A 27,158-nucleotide genomic window follows, 5' to 3' on the forward strand; every position below is an offset into this window, starting at 1 on the left:
TTAAAATAAGCATTTGTGTGTGCAGAGTACAGAGAGAAAAACCTAATTTTTAAACTTTAAATTAGTTTTTACAAATTTTTTTAACATGATCGAGGAAAATAAAGTCGAGCTTCTTGTACAATTCTTCGAAACTTAATTTGTTCATAAAACAAAAACCATGATTTTTTCCTCCAACATCGAATTATCCAAAAAAATTCAAATAAAATTCCAATAAAACAAGAAATTTTAACATTAAATTGGATAGAAAACAGTGAGGGGGAGTTCGTAGAAGTTCCAATTATTCGAATTAACCAAGTTCCACTATATTTGGTGAATTACACTCAAGTCAATAAACAATTTTTTTCTTCGTCTTGGGTAAAGTTTAGTTGTTCTTGTACTTGGCCCGAGATTGGAAATCATGAAAATGATTCTTCCTTTCAAACTTTGGATTTGTTTTTAAGGGATCGATACTTGCGAGTTGATTGATCATTTACCATTGGCTAACTGGAAATGTTGAAAATGACAAAAAGACAATTTTTCGCACTGGCAATATTAAAAACCGTAGATAATTTTTAAGATATAAGCTACGTATCTGGAAGTTTCACAGAAAATTAAAATTTTAAATTTATAAAATGATGGAACTTATTCCATCTTCACATATTTTCCATGATATTTTTCCGTGTGTTCTCCGTTAGGGTGGATTCACATCTACACACACTCAGTGTCGTGTCAGACCAGCTCCTTCTAGACAAACGCGTCCTCCGCACGCTGGTTGTGTGTGTGACGTCAGTAAGTAGTCCATTTTTTTCCCTCTGAATATTCAGGGAAAAAAATTCCTTGCTCGTGTCAATATCATCATTGTGCGGAAAAGAAATGATCGGGCTCAGAATTTGGTGATTTCTATGCTCCATATCCAAATCACCACTCGGTATTTATGAGCCAACCAGGAAGATTCTACGAAGAATAAGAAAACGAAATAGGATGCTGTGTTCCAAAATGTGGCAAACTTGCTAAGTAGTCAGCATGACGTTTACGGCAACCCGTGCGGAGGCCTATCTCTAGGTGGTGTTTGTGGACACAAAAACTTTCTTCAACGTAAAACCAATGGATGCAGAGTGGTTGATTGTCTGACACGACACTGTGTATATATATGTAGATGCTCCAAGTCGAGAATTCCTTGGCGAAGGTGCTCTTTTGGGTAAGATCACCAATCCTTTAAATTTTTCGAGATGAGCGTGGAAGGAAGCGATGAGTCATTTGGAGAAATTACATTCCTATATAGATTTTTATTTCCACAAGCTTATGGTGGGTTTTGGTCCAGAGATATCCAAGCTTCATTATCGGTCTCTGACGTTTTATGGGAAGTTCTTTGCATTGCACATTCTTTAGTCGCACCATGAAAAAAATTTCTTATTCCAGAGTGAAAATCAATATTACTGAACATATTTAGCCTGTAAAACACTCTATAACGGGATGGATTAATCTTTCACTTGAGTACGCTAATGTGTGCAATGATTTCGAAAAGTACTTAAATTGGAAAATTGGTGTTTTTCCAGCCATTTTAGAAAGAGTCCCAGAGTAGTCGAATCCAGTTTTTACGAATACCGTTATAGCAAGTGTGCTCGTTTTAACAAACTTTTCTAATCCACCAGATAAGTTTACATAGGAACAAATGCAAGAACCTAGAATACTTTGAAACATAGTTATAGCGAAGCGATTTCTCTCGTCTTTCGGTGTTCGTTATAATGGGATTCGACTATTACTTTGCCTCGGCATGGCCGCAACTGTGGAGGGGGATAGCAGGCGAATCTGGTGCCCTTCCGGACTCCGAATTCACCCTTTAACTGTTTCGTCTAAATTACACGGGGGCGCCAAAATGCGTGCTTGTCCCGGCTGACAAAATATGTATAAAGTTGCGGCTTTGGCCAGCACCTCCTAGAGATAGTCCGAATAACGTTCATGGTAAACAGTGCAGAGGCCTATCAAGTTTATCACATTTTGAAAAACAGCATCCTATTTAGTTTCTTATTTTGGCGTAGAATCTTCTTGATTGGCTCACATACCGCATAGTGATTGAATGTGGGGCATATAAATCGCCAATTCTAAGCCCGATCATTTCTTTTCCTCACAACGATGATACTGGCACGTTGAGGGGAATTTTTTTAACTGAATATTCTGAGGGAAAATGGATTATCTACTGACGTCACAACGAGACTGCGGAGGCCTTCTATCTCCAGGTGGTGCTGCCTTGGCCCTAGGCAACCCTCTAAACGCACAGCATTGGCTGTTGCTAAACGAATAATGGAATCCTCAAGATCAAGAAGAGGGCAACAGAAAGAAACTGATAAGCCTAGTTTCTTGCTGTATTAGGGCTATGCCATCTACCTTCCATATTTTGAAGTAAAAAGGCGTGCCTGAATTTTCGTGGTATTTAATGCGAATCGTGTTCAAGTTTTAAAAAAGAAATTTTAAAAAAATCAATGACAACCACGCAGGTAATTTTTTCTTAAAACTACACGAAATTTAATTCGAACTTGAATATTTACAATAAAAATCCGTATGTACATCAATGCACAGTTATCACAAATTTTATTTAAAAACAAACTAAAAATCAGATCAATGCAAATTGTGCGACGACTGTTCCTTTTTTGGCGATCGTTGCATTATTAATTTCCTTCAGGAATGACTTGATTTCCGGTGATTGATCTGTTCCTGCTGGAATTTATCTTATCGGGCACTAAAGCAGGTAGAACCGACATGACGTAGTCAAGCTTATTGTCCAACCTCTGGAGCTGAAATTTGAGACAAAAATCAATTAAAAAAAAAAAAATCACTGAAATCTATCAAAGTACAGGGTGCGCCATAAATTCGTACAATACATAAACATTGAAGGAATTTGGCATATTTGAATGCTGTTTGCAAATAAGTTATTCTCACGAATGGGGACGGGGGTTTGTGGTGCAGGAAAAACAATTGTTTAAATTTGTCGATAAAAGGCACACACGAAAATTAATCACAGAATTTCCGACCTGAATTTTTTTTAATCTTTTCTGTGTCTGAAACGTTCGTAAAGCTTCAGTTGTGATTCGTGCCTGCGGTAAAGCAACTTCACCAATAGTAGTACTTGATGCACCAATGTCAACATCACAATGGAAACCTCATGTGATTAACCAGTGGCAGGAAAATTCAGAAAGGTGCTATTAATTGTACACCCTACTACTACTAAACCACACATGTACCTCGTCCATATTCCTCTGCGGAACCTCTAACGAATTGGTACTTATACATGCGGGAATGTGTGTGTACGTGTAGTTAAACCTGACGTAAAGTTTGTTTCTGTGTAATTCTTGTTATGTGTAGTGCTGCCATCTGCCACCAGTTTTTCTAACTATGAGTGAAGTGTAATGATTGAATAATTTATCGTTGTAGGCCTGTTGCTCTCTGTGGCGAGACTTTTTAATGGGGAGATCGGCTCGCATTCGCATCTCGAAGTTGGGAACCACAGGAAACCAACTTCAGCCGACCACCACTATGGCGACGGTGGGAATTGTACACCCTGCATTTTATAGGTCCGATTTTCTTTCGTGTAGTGTCAGACTATCGACAGAAATTGGAACTAATTTCCCCCGCCCCCTCTATCAAAGATTCCCTTTCGTGAGAATAACTTTTGCGCAAACCGCATCAATAGATTTCTTTTGCGATTTGTTCAACCCTTCCCCTTAAATTAAGATCACGAATTCGAATAAGCTTCGTTGAAAATACGGGAAATTTTTATAAAGAAAAAGTTGGGCAGCCAAAAGTACGGGAATATCCAGTAAAACAAGTCATAAGGTTACCGTACTTTGACATTTATCTTAGCCAACAAAGAGCTTACCTGCTTGTTGAGGTGTGCAAGCTGCGTTCCTACAGTCACTGGCTTGCCAGTCTTTTCGCCTATGTAAGCACCAGGCTTACCTAGTATCTGGTCCAATCTAACAAGAAATTTCATAACATTAAAACATTTATTGAAAATCCACTCATTTCTGTATGTACGAAAATTCAGCACGAAGACGGTATTAAAAAAAATCATGGCGTGGCTAGGGCTCGTTCAAACTCCAGGCTGAAACTCATCCGCCATCTTCGATCCCGTAAATACAGGACGCCTGGCAACTGATCGCAATGATAAAAAAAACGTGACATACGTAAATATCTTTTCTATTAGAGAATAATAACACGAGTAGGATTTGTAGTGTTTATAGTGGCACGCGTTAGGGCAAGGATGTTCAACATTTTGGAGAGTGTGGGCCATGTCATTGGTTTGAAAATGTGACTCGGGCCACACGAGTGATATGGAAATGTGTCGCGGGTCACCTCAGTGCATCGGAACTGCGCTGCGGGTCACTCGAGTGATCTGGGAATGTGAAGCAGTCCACTATAGTACTCTGGACATCTACTGCTGGTCACTCAAGTGATCTACAATTATGTGCCGAGGATGACTTGAATGATCTGGTCATGTGCCACAGGTTACTTGAGTGATCTGAAAATGTGCAGCGGGATACATTTGACCCTGCTATAGAACTGTGCCGCAAATCACTCAAGTGATCTATAAATACACAGTGCTCTTAACTGATCCTGAACATGCTGCTGGCCACTTGAATGATATGGAACTACATGAATCATGTGCCGATCGGTTCATTTTTACGAAATTAGGTTTGGGGTCACGGGAAACATCAGACGACTCCGAGGGCCACATTTGGTCGGTGGATCACTAGTTGGGCATATACGCACCACAAAGGTTGGCTACTACCAGTGCCGTCTCAACGCATGGGACCACTTGCGGTCGGCCCGGGATCCAAGTGTGATAACGGCCACGTGAGAGTGCAATATCTCTCTAGTTACAGTTTTCACGAGTAAATACGCAAATTGGTAGAAATGCACTTCTATCTAGTGGGGGGGGGGGGGGAGCAGGTAACTAATTTACCCGGTAGTCAGTGATGCTGCTAAGACTACCCTCTGGCTAGTACTTGCATAAATCTTTTACACAATGAAAATTATCGTACCTCCTTTGAAGTTCCTTGATTCGAACCATCATGCTGAGCTGCCCCTGAGTGTATTGCTCGATCACGTCGCCGACGTCGTATGGTTTTCGTGCTTGCTATTGGCGATATTGAAAAAAACAAACAAACTTATTAACGACTTAAATTATTAAAACTTAGTGATACCATGCGTTACTCGTGAGGGGGGGGAGGGGGTCATTTTCGTGACGTTTCATGACGTAGCCAGATGCCAACTCGGCGTGGGTGTACAATACCCCCAATCTTTATACAGCGATTTCAGTCAGGATTACAATTAGACTTCTTTTAAGATACGGGAGTTTATCCAAAAAGAAGTCTGGACGGCTAAAAATACTGTAAAATATTGGCTATATGGTAAACCCACTAATGAAGTATATCGATTGATAATTATTCCACTTAATTGCTATCATTAAAAAATTTATATTCATTCCCGAACTGCAAATTTTAAATTTAAAACATGCTAAAAGGGTTTGAAAAAAAAATTCTGAATCGTAAGATAAGTATTTCAATGAAAGGTCAAGAGCAGATTCTAAATGTTTAGAAGAATTTTCAGCTTAACTCCGAAAGGCCCTGTAAAAATGTGAAGTTGCTGTGCCGCCTATACAACTACTAGGTTAATGAGTCGTTTTCTCAGTCCGTTCACTGAACCAGTTTTCTTTAATTTGTGGCACGAGGACCAGTGCCACTCCGTGAGAATTTCCTGCAGGTCCATGAAACATTTCAACTAATTCATTTAAAATCCAATCCCCGGATGATATGCAAATGCATAAGTGCATAGTAATTGTATATTTTAGCACTTTTTCTACTTAAGGTATGAAATCATCGAAATTTTAGAACAAGTGCATATATTCCTAGCATTTTTTTCTATTAATTCGCATCTAATGTTTTCAAGATTAAATTTAAAGGATAAAAAGATAAAATTAAAGAGAAATCTGATTTGTTTTTATCTAGAAGATATTTCACCATTGAGTTCAGTTTAGGGCCCGTTTTTAAGCGCATATTGTTGCACTGGTAAATGAACGCGTTCTCATTTCTTGAGCATATTTTTCTTTTCTCTTAGGGCATACTTTAGTGATTTGGTATGTGTATTTTTTTCAATTTTTCTGCATATTTTCCCTTTTTTTTGTAATTTTTTGATATTTTTAGGCCAAATTTATGCATTTTCAAAAATCCACGGTTTCCCCCCCCCCCCCCCCCCGTATATTTTATGCATATTGTCTCTTTTTAGGGAAGCTTCAGCGTCTTTCAATATTTCCAATGAGGCATTTTGAAATGTTTTTAGAGCATATTTTTAATTTTATGTATATTTCTTTCTACAATTTTAAAATGCATGGTTTTAATATTTATGAACTTTTAGATGCATATTTTTTTCCATTTTTGGGTTTATTTTTTATTTTTAGTCATACTTTAGTATTATTAGATGAATTTGTTTCCATTTTTTGCACACATTTTGTCATACCTCAGCAGTTTCAAATAAAGACTTAATTTTTAGTGCATATTTCAACTTTTTTTAGCGCGCGCATATAATCCGGGCTCTACATATAACCTATATATAATATTAGATTTTATAAATATTTCACTGCCTCTACATTGGCTTTTCTTTTCTGTCTTAACCATCATTAGCTCTGCCAATTATTTCTCCCAATCATATTTTTTCTGTGATCCGTACATCTTTTCCCCAATACATTTACTTTTTCTTCGCCGGTGCACAAATTATTTCTCCTATTTATTTTATATTCTGTTAATTTTTTTTACGATGCTGAAATTATTTTTCATTTAATTTTTGCCGGTCCGAAAATTATTCCGCATTCATAGTTTTCAGTCTGAAATTTCTTCCGCTTAAATTTTGCCGGTCCGCGATTTTATTTTTCTCACCTATCTATAATTCCTATTTATTCATTTAAGATCCTCAAATTATTTCTCTTATTCGTACCGGTCCGCGAAATTGCTCATCTACTTTCGCACTGTACGATATCACAGAACTAATGTTTGATTGGCTGATCTTTTCTTTCTTTAAAATCGGACACAACTCAGGTCTATCATCATCTGTGGGCGATTTACTACCTAGTGAATTGTGCCGGAAGTGTAACTGTGTGTGTATGTAATAGTCTGAATGCGTATGTAGAGTTGTGTTTGATATTTTAGTGCCGCCATCTATATTTCAGAATATAGATGGCAACAAGATATCTAGAATATATCTTGTATGATCGCAAGAGAAATTTAAATTGTTGAAATGTAATACCTGGAATTTCCTCTTAGCTACGAAATATTTTATCTTCCTGATGACACGAATGGCGTTCTTATGAGTCTCGGTTAGCCTGCGCCAAAGAGAAATGCATACAGTCCATTAATTGCAATAAAATGATCAGTGGACATTAAAATATAAAAACATTCCATGTGCTAATTAACGTATGGCATTGAAATAAGCATACACGTACAAAATGACACGAAATTTATTATAAATCAAAAATTTTTCAAAGATTCCAATACATATGACGCCCAAAATTAGCCAGATTTCTGTTGAGGCTCCGAAGGTTTGAGGCCTCAAAACAGAATATGCCGAAATCAGAGTAGAACAATCTGGAAGAATTTTAAGAAAAATGTAGAGAATACTATTATGTGAATTTCCAGTCAGCCGAGGGATCATTCCAGAACAATGCAAAACATTCTGCTTTGGGGGTACTAGTAATCTCAATTACGACTGAAATTTGAGGGGGGGTCCGAGCTTTGAGGAAAAAAAAAAAAATTGTACATGACAATTTAAAAATGACTTATTTTGTAAAAGGGTTCTCTATTTTATTGATAGTTCAGGGGAAGAATCCGTGAAACAAAAAGTTAACACGTTCAATGTTTCTGACGTAATATTACTTCAGAAGTTGTATGGAAGAAATACGAAACACCATTTCTTCGCTGCCATTGTTATGCCAAGTGTGAGCACCTATTGGAGAAAACAAACTGACCCCACGAATTTTTTTGTGAATAAAAACAGGCTTTCCACCGCAATTTCGGGGCCCCTTGATGAATCTCATTGTTTCTTTGTTGCTTTAAGGGGTCTCGCTACTCTTCGTCGAATTTTCAAAAATATTTCATTAAATTGCAAATAAAATACTAAAAATTTCGTGACAATCGCGTAATTTGTTCTTTCGTAATAAAAGAAATAATGAACTAATAGTGTAAACGTATACAAGAAAAATAAATTTCAACGCGAATTTCTCAGATTGCAGTTTTTGAGCTCATCCGTAAGATTATTTAAAAAAAAAAAATACTGCCCCAAAAAATCCGAAATTTCTGCGAAATAGAATATTTCGGCTTTAGGGTTTTTTTTTTTAAAAATCACACATTGAAAGTGCGTTTCTCGCATATGTTTGAACCATAAATCACGATCTCTTTTCAGATAAATTTTTATAATAATTTGTTTATTATAAAATAAAAAATTGATCGATTGACACGAAATTTTTTAAATATATTACAGGGTGGCCAAAAAGTCCGTAGAAACTTCAAAAATTCATAAATACCGGAAAAATAACTGAAATGAAACAACGGAACAACGGTTTGCAGGGTTGGCATCGCTAGGTCACGGGAATTTTTTTTAAAAGAAAAAACAGCCGATAGGTGGCGCTAACATATACAAGTCAAGGAAAAGAGATGCAAATAACGAACGAAAAGAATGCCTCAAAATCGTTTATTACAGTAGTATGCGTTCCACGTGACCACCACCACCACAGGGGATTACATATTGCAGGCGAGTCGCAAATCCAGCGACGGCAGAGTGTAGCAGCACTGTGGTGGTGGTCATGTGGAACACATACTATTGTAATAAACTATTTGTAGGCATTATTAGGGTGACCATACGTCCCGTATTTCCCGGGACAGTCCCGGTATTTTGTTTTTTTGGCCGTCCCGACTTTTTGGCAAAAGTGCCCCGGTTTTTCCCGTAATTTACACGAAGCCTACTTGAATTTTTATTCTTTATTGAAGTGAAAGATTGACATTATTCAACTCGTAAATTATTTTATGATAATTACAACTATATACGAGAATATTAATCTCCCACATTTTCCTTGGTGAACGTTTTTATTTCGTGGAATTCACTGCAATTTGAAGTAATGCATCATTTCCCGCCATTGTGATTTTCCGCAATTTCAACAATATTTTGCGACTTTGTTTGGTTTTAGCGTCGTTTTTGGCGATAATTGGCAATGTCTCGCATTTGAATATTCAATGGCCCGTATTTCTCTCGAAGAAATATGGTCAGCTTAGGCCTTCTGTTCGTTATTTGCGAGTCATTTCTTTGAATTGTATGTCAGCACCGCCTATGGGCCGTTTAGTTTTTTTCCTGTCAAAAAAATTCCCTTGACCTAGCGATGCTAACGCCGCAAACCGGTTTTTATTTAGGTTATTTTCCCAATTTTATGAATTTTCAAAGTTTCTACGGAATTTTTGTTCACCCTGTATTTGCAATTTAACGAAAAATTTTTGAAAATTTAATTTTATTGTGAAATTCGTTGGTAAATAGGAGCTTCCACATGCCACATTTTATAGCACGCTGACGAAGTGGTACAAAATCACGATATGATGTAAAAGGAAAGGGGGCTTTGTGTCCCCCCCCCCCCGCCCCATAAATTAAATCCTTGTACTCACATGGTAACCCTACAGACACTCTGCATATCACATTCATTTTCTTCAGAGATAGACTCGCTGACGTTTTCACTCGGAGACCGGAAAACTCCGCTTGATCTTTTCTCTTGGTCTAGATCGGATAAATCAAGAAAGAAAAAAAATTTACAGTAAATTGCGTGAAAGTTCTTTATGAGTTCAATAATGAAATATAATTTCAAGAAACAAATTTGAACCTTTGCTGAAAAAAGTATCCTCTTGCATGACGATCATCATGTCAGGAACACTTTTTGACTGGTGCAGACCTGAATTAAAAACATGAAAAAAAATTCAACATGAAAAGATCGTATAACGGGGTCTTCAATGCATGGCCCACGGGCCGCATATTGTCCTCGAAATATTTTGGAGTGGCCCGCCGACGAAAACGCTTTCATGGTTTGCAGAATTTATAGAAGTGTCGAAAAAAACCTTTATGAAAACAAGTCATTCCAGAACTGGTGAAAAAGGAGTTATTTGAAAATTACTTTATAAAATGCCAGAATGAGAAATAATTTCATAAACGTATTGAAATAATTTCAGAATTGGTAAGAAAAATTTCGCTCTTCATGAGAATTAATTCATAATCGAAACTATTTCCAGAATGGAAAAAAATTTTCTCCGAATTGTTGGAAATTCATATTTTGTAAAGATGCAGTTTCTCAGAATTGATGGAAAATAAAATTCTCATCGACAGAAATTCATATTTAATGAAAAAAATCAGAATTGAAAATTAATTTTTAATGAAAAATTCTCCAGAACTGCACATTCAGTGAATAAATAATTTCGGAATAAATGAAATTCTACAATAATGGTGTACTTTGACTCGGAGCCTTGGAATCCGTTAAGACGCCACTGTGTGAATATAAATACCGCATTATGGATTTGTCCCACGGAAGGTTTTTGTTTTGTCCGCATTGTCTGAAAGGAAGTCTCCTGTGACGCATAAAGACAGATTTACTGAATGATGCGTCACTTTCATGATTTCAGTAAATTTCTTTAATTATAGATTTTAATTATTAGCCGGGTTAACCAAACATCCTTATTTTTGATGTCATTTGAAGAGTCCTTATAGGTTTTTGAAATTTCCTCGTTTTCCTCCCCATACTCATATACACTGTTTGAGGAAACCCCGGGTTGTGCACTTCAAAAGTTCTTCCCTCCCCCCACATAAAGCATTGCTCACATATTAGATGTCTTTGTTTTGGTTTGAAAACAATTATTTTTGGCACAGAGGCTCCATCTGTTGTGAAAATATCTAATTGACGTTGCCAAGAGCTAACACGTGTACTCATTTCTGTGAGTTTTGCGAAACGTAACACTAGATCATCTTATTAGTGGTAGTATAGTGGATCCATCTTGTGGACAGAGATAAATGATCTTTCTTCAGACTGACTTTTTTCAGTATTTGAAATCTTCTATATATATAAAATTGATTTTCTGTGTGTGTGTGTGTGTGTATGTTCTCTATACAAATCTACAATTTTAGATCGATCGTCGCCAAATTTTGCATATATACCAAATGGGACCCGACTTGAACGATAGGATACTTTAAAATTTCGTTAGACCAGGGCAAATGCCCCAAATGGGCAAAAAACTGTCCGGCAACAATGGTTTTTGGGCCTCAACAATCACTTTCGGAACGTTTACTTTGGTTACCGTGGTTCCCTAGCAATGCGTTTCAGACGTGTTTATGTCTTTACAATGGTTTGTCACTTCTTTAATGCTGTCAGTTATGTATAATAGTTTATGCCTTTATAATGGTTTGCCACATTTTCAATACTCTCAGTAATGAGGCTTTTTGAATAGACGTCATAATCATCACCATCATCGCTTTGAGGGTCAGGAAAAGGGTGATCCTCATAGAAATCACTATTAAAATTGCCCGATTTAACTGCATAAATACGGAAATTTAGTGGGGGGGGGGAAGGGGGTTCCTGCCACATCACAATTCTCGATTTTTGAAATATGGAATTCACTTGGAGCTACGAAGCCCAGAAAATTAAAAATATGAATAATTTGCCGGATCTACTTTTGAGTTTGATATCCATGCAATAACATTGATTTCAACTTTTTCTTTATATCTTCTCAAGCATGAAAATTAAGTTCTCCGTATTGTCTTTTGATATTTATTTGCATAAATTCATATAGTTTAGGATGTTTTTAAAATTAGTTATGGGCCCCGTAAAGTGCATCGAAAAAATTCCACAGCTTTAATTAAGCATTTTTGGAAGCTGAAACAGGCAGAAATAGATAACTTGAAGTTCAGGGGAAGGGAATCGAAATACCTAACACCCATTAAAAAAGGGGGGGGGGACTATTCATTTCTACGTTTCTTTAAATTTAGATTTGTTTCTTTCATGAGTCGCGCAGGACGTCGCCATATTGGTTAACTTAGACACGGTTTGCATGTCCCTCAAAGAAAGAGGGAGATATCGCATGATCCAAAAAGCCTCATTAAAGAAAACCCGGGCAGCGCCGGGTATTGTAGCTAGTAAGTAATAAATATAAATAATAAAATAAATATTACATAGTGTTGTCGAAACTGAACTTCATGAACCAATAGAAAACATTCTTTAGGCTAAATGTCACCACCTTCTAACAGTAACCAATTCCGATGATGCGTTCACCATTTATTGAATTAAAAGCATGGCACGGAAATTTTGTAGGTGGAGCCACTGCTCGACACATTCTACAAGTGTTCAGGATGCGTTTCTTGGTTTTCCTACAATGCGCTTCCAATCGCCTGTTTACCGAGAACTACCCATAACCGTTACACCTGAAAGCCAGAATTCTTCGGGTTATTCCAGGGATTGTTGCAGACTTTGGTGTGTTCGGAATAGGGTTATCGGACGTCCTCATCCATGAATTCATTTCGAGTTGTTCATACGTTTCTAAAATTTCTCCCTTTTGCCCTCATTTTCGGGGTTCTGGATTTTTTTTCCACTCCAGAAAAAAATTGCACTGAAACATAAATCTGTTTATCAGTGTGTGTTTATTTTTTTTCCCCTCAGATATATTTACTCGGAAACCCAGGGCTGTACATAAATACCCACCCTCCCAAAATACCTCTACATATTAAATGCGCCTGTTGTGGTTGGAAAGCAATTGTTCTTTGCAGATACAGGGGTCACCATCTGTTGAAAATTTGTAAATGATATTGCCAAGAGTGTGCGTGTGTCTTCATTTCTGTTTCTCGAAAACATAGCTGTTGACTTCTTAGGTACATTGAACATACGCAGACTGATTTGCGGAGCGGTGGAGTCATCAATCCGCAATTTTGACATTTGTTTTATTTGATGAATATTGAGCTAATCACCGTAAGTACCTCTAATAAGCTCGTCATCCGGTAAAGATCATGCTAACAGTGTAATCCCTAAGATGGACATGCAGACCCTCGTAGGTCTTACGTTCATCAACTGATTCATGGTCATTTGAATTATTCTGCAGACGAAATTTGTTGTCATTTGGACTAGAACGTCCTCTGTAATCTAAACTGGTGAAAGTTTAATATCGACAGCCCTGTATATTTTGACGTATATATACCTTGACGTGGAACTCCAAGCTCAACTGCGATCTCTTCGCAACTGAAGCGATCCTGAGGACTTTTAGGACGTCCATTGGTTTCGGTGTAAGCCTGATTCTTTCCGGTATCTGTCCATTTCGAACTTTTCGGTCGCCGAAGCCTTAGAGGACCTAAAGATCTGATCTGAAAACAAAGATTTTGGCATCAAAAAATCGATTCCAACAGTTTTCAGAGAAACATTTTCTATATTATCACAATTTAATTAATTTATTCCGAGTAATTTTGATCAGTTTTCATGAATCACAATACCAAAAAAATCTGATCAATTTATTTCTGAGAAAGTTAATTTTAAACTCGAAAAACCTTATTCAGACGGGACTATAACCTTCGGATCTAAGTTGTTAGGTGACCTGTACGATCTAATAAAATAATAGTCGTACTTTTTAAGACCACACCCACTCTTCTCATCAAGCATGCACAAAAGCAAGAGTCGCACAGATGATATAATGAATTAGGACTGTTCAACAGCGGTTCTCAATCTTTCACCCTTCAAGCATCCCTAGACATGCGTAGGAGGATTGTGCATTCAGTGGCGCATTTATAGTTTTGCTATCCTTCTCCCATTCTAGTCGAATTTTCTTGACTACTCTTTCCTCGAACACCCATTCTGTGCTATATAAACTGCTTGGTTTACCCTCCTCCACGCACTTCCGTGTCTCAGTCACTCTTAGTTATTCGCATTCTTGCACACGCTCTCTAGGTCACTTTTGGTCACTCACTGAAATGGTTTGTTTTTTATAGCTCTAGATCACTCTTTTGGTCATTCACATGCTTTTACACGCTATAGGTCAATCACTGACCTGGTCCCTGACTCTGTAGGTCACTCTTTTGGTCTCTCAGCAGAGGCGGATTTATTTAGGGTTTTATACAAATTTTTCTACCCTTCCCCATTCTACTAGGCCACTCATTCCACAAATTTGCTGCCCCACTGAACTTACCACCTTCGGCTAATCCCCCCCCCCCCCCGTAAATACGACACTGCATTTTTACATGAGTGTAGGCCGATTGACCTCACGATAAATCGTTTGCTGGAAAGAATTAGGCGATTTACTTCTCCCCATTTTAAAAAACCAAGTAATTTGCTCTGACTTCTTAACCTGCTACTTAAACAATTTATCTACATTATTATTAGGCAGATTATCCTTACTTGGACCGGAGTGAAAAACGCCGTTCATGCTCTTTTTCCGAATTATAATATGCGTAAGTTGATAAAAATACAAAGTGCCCTCAACGTGGTTTGTGAGAAGTCTTTTTTAGTTATTTCCCCCGAAGTTCTACTTATACTACTAAACCAGACATGCAACATCGTCCATATTCCTCTGCTGAACTTCTAACGAATTGGTACACGTTGGAATGTGTCTGCACGTATAGCGAAACTTCCGTTTTCCGGTTGTTTTCTGTAATGCTTGTTATGCGCAGTGCTGCCATCCGCAATGAATTTTTTAAACTATGAGGGTTTTCTCAAATCATAGTGAGTGAAGTGCAATGAATGAATAATTGCTCCATTGTAGGGCTGTTGTTCTCTACGGCGAGACTTTTTAACGGGGAGACCGGCTCGTATTCGCGCAGTTCTACTTACACTGCCTAAAATACAGCATTTTTGTTAGTCTTCAGTTCGGTGGATATAGAATCCATTTCAAAAAAAATAGATTTCATTTTAATTACAAATTTTATGAATTATCGCAAAACGAATGCATTGGAGGAAGATGTACGAATGAAGTTTTCGTGCCGATGAAAATTGCGCACATCAAATTTATAATTTTAAAATTAGCTTACGATCACGAGCCACAATGCTTTAAAAGAGATGCATATCGACAAAATATGCATTGAACCAGAAATTAGTATTTTAAAGTCACCAGCAGAGGACGCTAATGAAAGAAATTTGGCACTCGCTCGCATCAACGCATTTTTGATCGCTGTTCCGATTCTCAACCAAATTGCACATAACTTTTGTATATGATTTTCTTTTTTCAAGATAAAATTAACATGTTTGATAAGCATTACCAATACTCGATTTTGTAGCTGAAAACTTTTTTTTTGGCAAAAAAGCAGAAATAAAAATCATTTCGAACATTTGGGCCACAACAAAAACAAATTCATCAACAGCTTGCATGAAAAAATTTCAATTACAAAAACGATTGTCTCCGCCCTTATTGCACACATTTAGACACTTTCCCAATTTATTTTTTTCACGTGAACGTACTGAAGTATGAAGGACAATTTGAGAGCATTATAATTTACGTCCAAGGAAAAATGATTTAATGGATGTTATTAAGGCTTCCGGATCACAAAAATATTATGAAATTTTACTCGATCCAGGTGAATCCATAAAATTTCCTCCGAAAAATTTCAATTTTTTTCCCCTAAGATAATAATAATATTGTGTATTGAGGACATCCGACCTCGAAAATCGCATTAGGCGCAACTGGCCTATGAAGGAAATGGAATTAATTGATCAGCCAAGAAAGCGTGAAAAATAAAAAAAAAAATACGCACGGTTGCGTACGCGACCGAAATTTGAAAAAAAAAAAAGCGTTGAAATGTATTCATCCTTCATTGCAATAGCGTAATAAATCAGAATATTTAGTTTTCTGTAGTTAGGGTGGAAAAATCACGGAAACGCTATACATTTTGGAAAGCATTGCATTTTCAATTTACAGCTTTTTTTTTGGGGGTTACGATGGACACTCAATTAGCAATGTCAGTCTTATATATTTTGCAAAACTAGCGACGTGCCACAATAGATGCACGGCATGTTATAATATGATCGAACTTCCTATGTTACAATGATTGACGAATAATTTAGACGAGCGTATCGATTGTTGCAAGATTTTACTAGAATGGCTACTTTTTGATGTTTCGCTTATTATTGAAGCCTCTATTCCAGAGTTTCTCAACTTTTCTGAAAACAAGGACCAGTAAAATACCAGAAAATTTGATGGACTACTTGTGCCCCCCCCCGTATTACGTAAAAATTCCTGCAATTTTAGTTAGGATTTTTTTTTTTATACACATTCGTCCCGTTTTTTCAACGATACTTATTTGAATTTTGTCGTAACACAGCGTTTTTGTTATATAAATTATATTATGATAGCAAAAATTATAAATGTTTTATCTTAAATACTTGTCAGGTTTAACGTTTTGTCCGTAATTTTTTTCTTTTGGAATTTCAATTACGATTGGTGATTGTGCCTACTTCTGACAATATTTTTGATGACAATTGGTGGTGTCCCGTATATTTTACGGACTGTTTAAAATCCTAGTTTGTTGAATTTTATTTGTCTCAATGAAATATGGTCATTTGAATATTTCTTTTGGGAAATACCATTTTTTGTTTACTGCGATTTGTTTAGCGGCCCTTTACTTCCATACACTTCAGCAATTTTAGCAGTAGTTAGCATACTGCATTTAAAGCAATAAATTGCAATTTTTGGCGAAATTTAGGGATATTCCGTATTGAGAATCGCAATTTCCTGCATTCTACTCAATGATGTTTGGTAGGTATAATAGGAAGGAATGGATTTTTATCTGAACCCATACTATTATCAAATCAATTACAACGGATGAATAATTCTATCAAGTCTGCCAGCGGACCATTTAGGATGGGAAACTGCTCTATTCCATTTTCCCTAACACTATTTCTATAGTGTATGTCCAGAAAGCCCTTATCAAGGTCTTCACCGTTGGTTATAGAAACATACAATTACAAAAGTCTAAATAACGTGCGAAATTTATACAGGATGATCATAAAAATAATATTGCCGATATCGGAGCCCCTAGCGGCAAAAATAAAATACGAATGAAATTCGAAATATAGTGGTTGGGGTCGATCTGGTTGGGTGTTTCATAATATGTGCTCCAGAATTAAAAGCAACAAAAACAAAGATCTCGCGGTTATGGCCACAGCAACAACATTCCGAAAAATTAAAACACTCACTTTTGTGCATTGTAAAGTGATCGGAGAGTGAAAAATTATGAATTTATTAATGCCGTTCAACGGTAGAACCATAATCGCCAACGCAGACAAAGAGAATGCATCAACCCCTCAGTGAGGAACTTCCTGCAGTAGTAATGTGATCTGATTGTTTCCACCTGTCTCTGTCAGCGTCTAGCTCCCGCGTTTATCGTGATACGGGTCCTGTTCTAAGGTTGTTCGTGGTTTTTCACTGCATCAATCGATCACTTTGCAATGCATAAAAAGTGAATAATACCAATTGAATTTTCGAAATTTTGCTGTAACCGTAACCGCGAAAGCTATGATTTTTTCTCCTCATTTTCGAGCGCATGTTCTGAAACACTAATATTTCGAATTTCATTCGCACTCGTTGATTTTTGCGGTCGCTAGGGGCTCGCATATCGGTAAAGCTATTTTTTTGTTATTTGGTTATGAGCCAATACGAATTGAAAATTTTCTGTACCATTTTCATCGTGGTTGACTTTCTATTTGTACATTTCCAAGTAATGAATTCGCTCATTTTGCGATACTCAAACTTACAATTAAAGTAGAGAATAAAGTTTTAAAGTTTTTTCTCACTGAAAATGCATCCGCAGAAATAAAGACTAATGAAAACGCAATGTTTCGTGCGGTATAACTCCGAGAAATAACTTAAAAAGGTCTCGTATGAATATAAAACTAGTTCGGGACCACTAGTTTCATCGACCGTCGCGTACTATACAGTAAAACCTGCCCGAGTATGACACCTATGGTTCCATTAAAATCTGTTCAAGTTAAAATATATGGAGTACAACACAAAGAAATACTTCACGGCATCATTAAAAAGGTTTTAACTAGTAGAATATGACAAAACAAAATCACCACTATACTTCCAGCATTAATGTTTTGAATAGGTGTTAGAAAATTGTGTACAAAATATATCTAATCAATAACAGTATCTTGCAATTAAGAAATTTAAATGCAGTAATTAAATATTTCAATTATATGAATAATTTTTTTCTCCAATAGTCAACTTTGTATTATTATTAAACGAAAGTTTGTAAAGTTAAAATTTACTTTCGCATTTGCAGGAAGTCTAAAATGATACTTTACTTACAGAGCATTATTGAGGACTGAATAAAAGATTAAAATGCAGAGAGATTAAAAAAATAAAGGGATGTACATGGGTGCAAGAAAAGCACCATTACATTTGACTGTTATATACGCCCTATTTTCTAGGTTAACAATGAAGTTAGAACGAAATGATGAACTTCTCCACTAATTGTAAGTACAGATGACTGGATACCAAGCGAAGATAATTGGAAAGAAAAGTCACATTCCTGTGTGGGTAATCGAACCACCAACCTTGCACTATCCGGGCGCGTTCTACCATTGAACTACAATGGACAGACATTTTCTTTCCTTAGAACACAGTTCCTTTAGGCTGAACGGGACTGCTCGTCCCGGATAGTGCGAGGTTGGCGGTTTGATTCCCCACAGAGAGATATGACTTTTCTCTCCAATTATCTTCGCTTGGTATCCTCCCCCCCCCCCCCAGTCATCTGTACTTCGTATAACAATAACAAGTTTTTTCAATAAATCTGTTTAAATCTGCCCGAGAGGCAAGGAAACCTACCCTTCCAACTACTTCATATACACTGTTAAGTAATCAGCACTTAAGCAAATAATCCGCAAGCAATGAGATGCATCTGTCCAAGATAAGAACCCAGAGGGTGTCCAATGTCCAAGATAGGGAAGTATCCAAGATTTAGAGGATTCTGGACATGCTTTGACACAGGGTTATAGTCGGTTCTATTCAAAACTGTTCAATATAGGGGAAAATGCCTAGGATATGGGCGTCCAAAGTGACACTGCAATAGGGAAAAAGATATGAAAGACGTTTCGTTTACTGTCCAAGTAAAGAAAATCTGTTTTACTACAAATTTAGAGCTGAAGGGTTTTAACAATGGTTTTCCATGTTAAGAAATTAGAGGGTTATTAAAAATGAATTTTTTTCAAAAAAACGCACGAGTTCAATCGATCTACATCTGTATTTTCTGAGCCCAACGAGAAAAAAAAAAATTCCATGTTTCCACGTGCAATATTCACAGATATTGGGGTTCATAAAATTGCTGAGAATTATGGAAAGAACGGCATATATTAATTGAAATAATACGTGCTAAATAAATTACATACATAATCTCATTAACGAGCGGCTTAGGTTTCCTGAACATTGTTCTGCGGTGGTCAGAAAATCAAATAGAATGTTCGGTTTCATTCTTAAAAATGTCTCTTCGCGTTCTCCCAGTCATCTTTCCGCTTTTCCGAGGTTTAGTTCATCCTGGATTGGAGTACGCTGTACGGTTTTGGAGACCCTGTCTTCAGATGAATATAGACTTGGTTGAAGAGAGTGCTAAGAAGAGTCACTAGAGCAATAGCGGGTAGGCAAGGCTATGAAGAGAGGCTTGATTTGTTTCATATGTTTTCTTTGGAACAACGTAGGCATCGTGGAGATACGACTGAAGTATTTAAGATACGGAAAATGGTCATATAGTGGAAACAATAAATTTTGGTTTTGTCTTCTAAAATTCCCATAAACACCGATTTCCAACAGGGTTGTAAATGAATGGAATAGTTTATCTTATGATGTTGTGAATTCTCCCACGAAAGACACCTTCAAGAGGAAATACGATAGGTGGAAGCAATCACAATATTTCCACCAGCAGATATTTTAAGTATTGTTACTTTCACTGGCTTCTTGTTAGGTAACTGTATTTAGGATACGGCAACTATAATTTTATGGGCTAATAAAATAAAAAAAAATCGAAACATACTTGTGCAGTTTATTAGAACTTTTCTAAATTCTGAGAAGCCCTTTCAACTATCAATCAGTAATAACTCAACAAATATTGAAATTAGATACAAGAAATTTTTAATCTGTTGGTCTTAGAAAAGACAGGGCCAAAACTTTCTAATTGGAAGTTAGAGGACAGTAGGGACGAAATTATAAAAAAAAAAGGAATTGTGTATGTCAGTACATATACGGCACTTGGAAATATGGACGTCTAAAATGGGCACGTTATTTGGATGCTTTTCCTATTTAAAAGTATGTTCCTAAATCAGCAGTTGAGAAAATGTCACGCTGTACATACAGTAAAAAAGAAGTTCAAAGTACCTTGCTGCTGGAACTCGCTGAATCATTCTTGAGGTACATCGCCCACGTTGCGGCCGAGTTGAATTTCTTGTCAGCTGCGTAACATCGCCATAAACACTAGAGTGAATTGTATAAGAAAAGTTGAAAACGTCGAAGTTAAACCGTGTTTAGTTAACATGCATAATCAATCGGAAGCACTTAATTATCTCGTGCCCCCTAATCCTTACGGTGGCGTTAACGAGATATCTCGTCGAACTTGATGCTTGCTATTTCGGCAAATACGAGATATCTCGCTTCCTTTAAAGCCTCTTACTACGGCAATGACTGCGTTGTATTTTTTTTACAGTCAAAACTCGTTTTCTATTCCCTCCTCCAAACTTCTCAATCACCTGCCTGTAGGCAGAATCAGTTTTTTGTCGCGGTTTGATAACAGATGAGACACTTCTCTTTCGCTTCGGGGCAGTATAGTAATATGTGTTCCGTATAAATAGCAAAAGACCGAGTATTTATCTTCCCCGCGTTCATTCTTTATTCTTCTCGGTTTGTACGGGGGATAGCGATTTCCACTGTGGCGCTTGTAATGTGGATCAGAGAAAAATTCCAAACCCCTTTTCAAAGGGTAATGCATTATTTTTCGATCAGCACCTACCAAAAGATCATTACGTGATGTTCCGGAGCACAGCTTGGGAATCCCGGATCTAGATTACAGCAAAGCTTCACAAAATGCGCCTTTTCTGCGAATGCCAACATCACAAACTTTCAAAGAGACATAACACGACACCGCCGTAATTTCATTCGCATTCACTAATACAGAGGAACTTCGGTTAATGAGCTTGATTCGTTCCGCGAACGTGCTCGTTGGCTCGTTATTCGAATTAAACTCCCCATAGGAAATAATGGAAACACGGATAATTCGTTACATAATTATTCATTCACATAAAAATGACGAATAACCGCATTTAATCAATAATACAATGCAACAATAACATATATAATACAATAAAATACATATATTGGACGAGCCAATGAATTTTCAGAGATATTGACCTTGGCCCGCGCCTATCCTGGGCTAGAAATCACTGAACTTCCCACTTGTGGGGCAGGCGTCTCAACATCATGGGTCCTCAGGAAAAGTGCAGGGTCGTCTTAAGAGTTCCATCGGCTTCCCCCACCTTGGATAGTTATTTTTCTAGACCTCATAAATGTCGGTCTAGTATGCTATACACATATTGAAGCTCTCGAAAATTTTTACCGAATGTCGTTATCATGAGCATCCCTTTCAAACTTGAGGCCCCCGGGCCGTTCCAGGGTGGGCCCACGTATTAAGACGGCACTGACAGTGTTCTGGGATCACCCGTACTCGGCAGGAGAGAAGTAATAGCTTACATATTAATTATATCCAGAAATTGTAGTACCAGATCTCATCATGTGCCCCCCCCCCAAGGATATGAGGGCCCGGCCCCTGCCCATATGGGCTCGTGGATTTAGATGGTCCCGGTTCCATGCTGTGCTGGATTCAGAAAGTATTAACATTTTCTCCCACCATAATTCACTTGAAATCTATCACCTCTCTCTGAGGGAACCTCTTCAGCGGTTGCCGTGGTTCCCCTTCATCTGATTTTCACCTGTGCTCCCACCCCAGAATATCCCAGAGAGCCATATGGCCAACCACTGCAATCTAACATGTTAATAACTCATACATCTGAAATATCTGCTGCCACCTACCGTATAAAACTAATATGATTTTTCAATTGACATTGGTAGAAGGTTTGATTGATGAACTATATTAAAAAAAAAATATAGTATGATAAAATATTTTTATAAACAATAATATTTATTAAATTATCAAATTTGATTCAAAATTTTAACTTAATATTTCTGTGAAGTAAAATAATATCAGTAATCTTGCAAAAAATGATAATTGCTTGATTGGCCCGGCTTACTTCTATAATCTCAATCACTTATTGAAGTGAAAGACGACGGGAACAGAATTTATTTCGTCGTTTGCCAGCCCATCGAGGCTGTCTGACGACTTAGGCCCCTTTCATACGGAGCGGACGCGGGTCCGCATACCCTTTCAAACGAGCGCTGAAGGTGCGGGCGATTCGTCCGCATCTTCAGCGCTCGTTTGATGCATAATAATTCGTGCATAAAAACTGTTTTTTCGCAATTTTTGTAATTATTTTTCTCCTCCACCCCTGATTCAGTGCCCATAGGCAGCCTAGAGGCATTCTTTGGTGGTTTTTATCATTGAGACTAAAGATGCCTCCATTCCGATCCTCACAAGCAGTCGATGGGAGAAAATATCTTAAAATATTTTCAAAAAATTTTGAAAAAAAATCTGTCTTTTCGGAAAAATATGAAAGAAAATTCCAAAAAAACATCCAATGTTCGAAAAATCCAATCCAAAAACATCCAAAACATTCGATGTTCCAAAGAAAAAAAAAAAAAAAAAATTCAGCAAATATCAAAGAATTTGCAAGTATAAAAAAAGGGAGGGGTTGGGACTTTCAAAATGTCTGTGCTTAGAAATATTCACATCACAAATCTTAGGCCGGGATTACACTATAAAAGTTTTGTAAAAGCTCTTTGATAAAACGTGAAAAATTCAACCATTAAGATCACCGGTTGCATTTGCTTGAATGCAATCGATGCGCCTATTGGTTGAATTTTTCAACTTTTATAAAAGATCTTTTACAAAACTTTATAGTATAATCCCGGCCTCAAGTGCGGATTACACTATAAAAATTTTATAATAATTCTTTTAAAAAAGCAACTAATAAATTTATGGGTTGCACTTGCAATTTATTAGTTGCTTTTTTCAAGTTTTATAAAATAACTTTCATAAACCTTTTAGAGTGAAATCCCATCCTTAGATTAGTCACTTCTGAAATATAAAATTTCATTTTTTTTAAGTTTACAGACTAAATATTGAGTAAAATATACTTGTAGGTATCGAGGGAACCACCAAAACTATTCAAGCGCTAGGGTCTTCAAACGTCTTAATCCGGCCCTGAGTATTAAAAATTTAAAAAAATAACAAATATTTAAAATAATATTTCAGATATTTGTATTTTTAAATAATTTTAAAAATTTAAAAAGAAAAAAATTATTATTTTTAAATTAAATTTGAAAGTTATTAAAGTATTTAGTTAATTAAATATTCATAATGAACAGAACGGCTTATAATTTTGGTCCCGTCAGTGGCCGTTGTTGACAGGTTTTATTGTATAAAATTGTGAAATATGGACAAAAGGCAGTTGAAGTTGCTATATCTCCATCTCAGAAGGAAACGAAGGGATACACGTATGTAGGTACATTATATTAATGAGCAGGGACCATCATATGGTGTTTTTAAGGGTATTTATGGCAAATAATTAAAAAAATTCCGTGAAAAATCACCTTCAAAAAGTAGCCAAAGATGCGGACGAATTCGCTCCGCATCCGCATCGTCTGAATAGCTCCGAATAAACCTATTGTCCAAACTTCTATGTGCGGATGCGGAGCCCGCACTTAGGTTTTGACACATGCGGACGACGTCCAGACCCGCATGAACATTTCCTAGGTGCGGAGATTTTTCGGCTCGTCTGAAAGGCGCAGTATATTCCAATTGTTAAAACTTCTTCCGGACCCGCATCCGCTCCGTGTGAAAGGGCCCTTACAAATAGCCTTTCTGAGGAGTTGTGGAGGAGAAAGATGAGGGACTTCTCAGTTCTCTTCCTCAGAAAAAATACCTTCAGTATAAGCTTTTGCTGTTGGATGCAATGAAGGTTCATCAGTTCGTCTATGTTCAAATGCTGGCCAAGCAGAATGTACATAAAAAACAAGCGCACATATGCGCGGTTACAATGACACATCTAGGTTCGTATAACAGTCACTCAATTTTTCCAGTGAGGCAGGCTGACCGGACACTGTAGGGGAGAATATTACCTACAATTCCACTGTACGTGTGCACGAAAGCGAAAAACCATCAGTTTAGTTGTGAAAACGTGACAATAAGTAACCTGACTGACTGAGGTAGATACATTTTCTCAGGGCGTACCGAGTCTTTAAGACTCCCATAAGCTTCCCTGTTTGATGCTGCTCCGTACGAGCTGGATGAAGAAGTTAAAAAGCTGTTTGTATGTGATAGTTGAGTGTGTGAGTGCACGTGTATAAGAGGCGTGTCAATAAAAGATAAAATTTACAGCCCATGCTGTACTCAGAGAGTCAGTATACGTCAAATTAATTCAGATCATATTAGAAAAAATGAATTCGGTAAGTTGTGGCTTACTTATCACAGAAATTTGAAATTTGTAGAGCTATACAATAAGTAACCAAAGCGCAAATTTTTTGCTCGTAATGCGAATCATCGCTCGTTAATCGAATCAATTTTTTTTTCAAAACTTTTGCTCGTAATGCGAATTGCTCGCTAACCGAACCACTCGTTAACCGAATTTCCACTGTATCTAGGAAGAATTTGTTTATGAGCTAGATGTTGATTACCATCTTCTTTTAAGGGGATTAAATTTGTTTCTTAACAGAAACAAGACTGCTGCGCCACCTATCGGCACGAATTCAACTAATTTTGTTCGTTGGGAAGAAAAACATCCGACAAGTCCATGGGCCCAAACCGCATCCCGGAACGTTAATTTGCAGATATATTTTTCCCACCGTCCAAATTCATGGGACACCCTGCTGCACATAGGTAATAAAAAATGTTCCCAGATACACACTGAAATTCAGGAATAAGTAATTACTAACCTGTATGAGAGTAGCAGCAGCTGGTATTTGACGACTGAAATGTTTTTGTCTCTGTTGCTGCTGGACTTTCAAGGCAAAGCCAGAACCAAGGATTCCCTATTGAGAATATCAATTATTAAGATGCATTTCTTTTTCAATTTTTTTCACAATAAAAGTTAAACACTGGATTGGACTGTGCAGTGTTTGTCACAAATGACTGTAATAGGAATATTCTTATCAAATCAATCCATTCGAAATACCTACTGAATATGAAAAGTGTGGATGGCCAATAGCATTTAAATGGTCATAGAGCCGCAGTTGGGGGGGGGGATGTATGACAGGTGAAGTCGAAGTCGCACCAGGCCCCACAGTCACGGCAAATAATTGGAGGCTTTCACCCATTCTGGAATTACCCCTTCCATCAGCTCCGTATTCACCACTTCCGTATTTTCACCCATTCTGGAATTACCCTTTCCATCAGCTCCGTATTCACCACTTCCGTACTTTCATCCATTCTCTAATTACCCCTTCCATCAGCTCCGTATTCATAACTTCCGTATTTTCACCCATTCTGGAATTACCCTTTCCATCAGCTCCGTATTCACCACTTCCGTATTTTCACCCATTCTGGAATTACCCTTTCCATCAGCTCCGTATTCACCACTTCCGTATTTTCACCCATTCTGGAATTACCCTTTCCATCAGCTCCGTATTCACCACTTCCGTATTTTCACCCATTCTGGAATTACCCTTTCCATCAGCTCCGTATTCACCACTTCCGTATTTTCACCCATTCTGGAATTACCCTTTCCATCAGCTCCGTATTCACCACTTCCGTACTTTCATCCATTCTCTAATTACCCCTTCCATCAGCTCCGTATTCACCACTTCCGTATTTTCACCCATTCTGGAATTACCCTTTCCATCAGCTCCGTATTCACCACTTCCGTATTTTCACCCATTCTGGAATTACCCTTTCCATCAGCTCCGTATTCACCACTTCCGTACTTTCATCCATTCTCTAATTACCCCTTCCATCAGCTCCGTATTCACCACTTCCGTATTTTCACCCATTCTGGAATTACCCTTTCCATCAGCTCCGTATTCACCACTTCCGTATTTTCACCCATTCTGGAATTACCCCTTCCATCAGCTCCGTATTCATAACTTCCGTATTTTCACCCATTCTGGAATTACCCTTTCCATCAGCTCCGTATTCACCACTTCCGTATTTTCACCCATTCTGGAATTATCCCTTCCATCAGCCACGTATTTTCACCGACTCTGATTTTCATTGAGGGCTGGAATTATTTCTTCCAATTATTTCTAATTCATCTAAAATTTTCATTAGTTTCGGGAATTTTTCTGTCTCTCTCATTAGTTTAAAATAACCTTCAATGCCGAGAATGTGCTAATTCACATTTAAGGTTATTTATAATTTTTTGTATGGATATTTCTCAGAATGCTTGCATAATTCTAAAAAATGTGGATGCGATTCCCCTCCCCCACAAAATATATAAAATCGGGGCAAAGGGAGCCCTAAACAAATTTGATCAGCGCTACATATACGGGATGGGGGGGGGGGGCTCAGTTCAAAAATATTGGGGCCAGGTGTCTCTCAACCATTTCAGGTCACCACCCTTGACGAAGGAAACAGGCCCGCAACTGACCAAAGAAACAATTCCAATTAAGGAAAGAAATAATACCGGAACCGATGAAAATTCAGTTGATGAAAGAAATGATTTAAGAATTGGTGAAAGTCAAAATAATTTACAGTGAGTGCGAGACCTCGAGACTGGGGTGTGCACAAAGAACGGCTCTGGTTTTGGTGCCCTGAAATTGTTCATACACATCTGGCCTAGCTAAATATCTTCTCATCTGGGCCCGCATCTGGTAAAAGCGGCTTTGAATGGTCAAATCGGTTACACACCTCCCATTTCACGCGCTCTCATGCAATTCAGTTCCTGATTACGGAAGCGTATGGAGCTGCCAAGATGGCTGGAAGAGATCCGAAAGTGATTTCTTTTTTTGTTGTTGTCGATCGACGCGAACGAATAATGATTAATAATCGCGTGA

General features: G+C 37.5%; 1 protein-coding gene across 4 annotated transcripts in view; it reads right to left on the reverse strand.

The window, feature by feature from the left end:
• Window positions 1–2,479: 2,479 nt before the first annotated feature.
• LOC149089354 (potassium voltage-gated channel subfamily KQT member 1-like) overlaps window positions 2,480–27,158 on the reverse strand; it is a 98,706-nt gene continuing 74,027 nt past the window's right edge. For all 4 annotated transcript variants that reach the window (XM_089238246.1, XM_089238255.1, XM_089238266.1 and 1 more), the window contains 9 exons: window positions 25,104–25,199; window positions 20,382–20,477; window positions 13,233–13,395; window positions 9,887–9,955; window positions 9,675–9,783; window positions 7,276–7,351; window positions 5,019–5,113; window positions 3,854–3,950; window positions 2,480–2,771 (listed from right to left, as the gene is read on the reverse strand). In XM_089238246.1, the coding sequence (XP_089094372.1) occupies window positions 2,646–2,771; window positions 3,854–3,950; window positions 5,019–5,113; window positions 7,276–7,351; window positions 9,675–9,783; window positions 9,887–9,955; window positions 13,233–13,395; window positions 20,382–20,477; window positions 25,104–25,199 (927 nt within the window). In that variant the 3' untranslated portion in view covers window positions 2,480–2,645. The remainder of the gene's footprint in view (window positions 2,772–3,853; window positions 3,951–5,018; window positions 5,114–7,275; window positions 7,352–9,674; window positions 9,784–9,886; window positions 9,956–13,232; window positions 13,396–20,381; window positions 20,478–25,103; window positions 25,200–27,158) is intronic.

Source organism: Pholcus phalangioides, unplaced genomic scaffold, assembly GCF_987345545.1.
Source record: "Pholcus phalangioides strain wild (caught in Gottingen) unplaced genomic scaffold, Ppha-v1.0 ptg000002l_1, whole genome shotgun sequence".
Classification (NCBI taxonomy): domain Eukaryota; kingdom Metazoa; phylum Arthropoda; class Arachnida; order Araneae; family Pholcidae; genus Pholcus; species Pholcus phalangioides.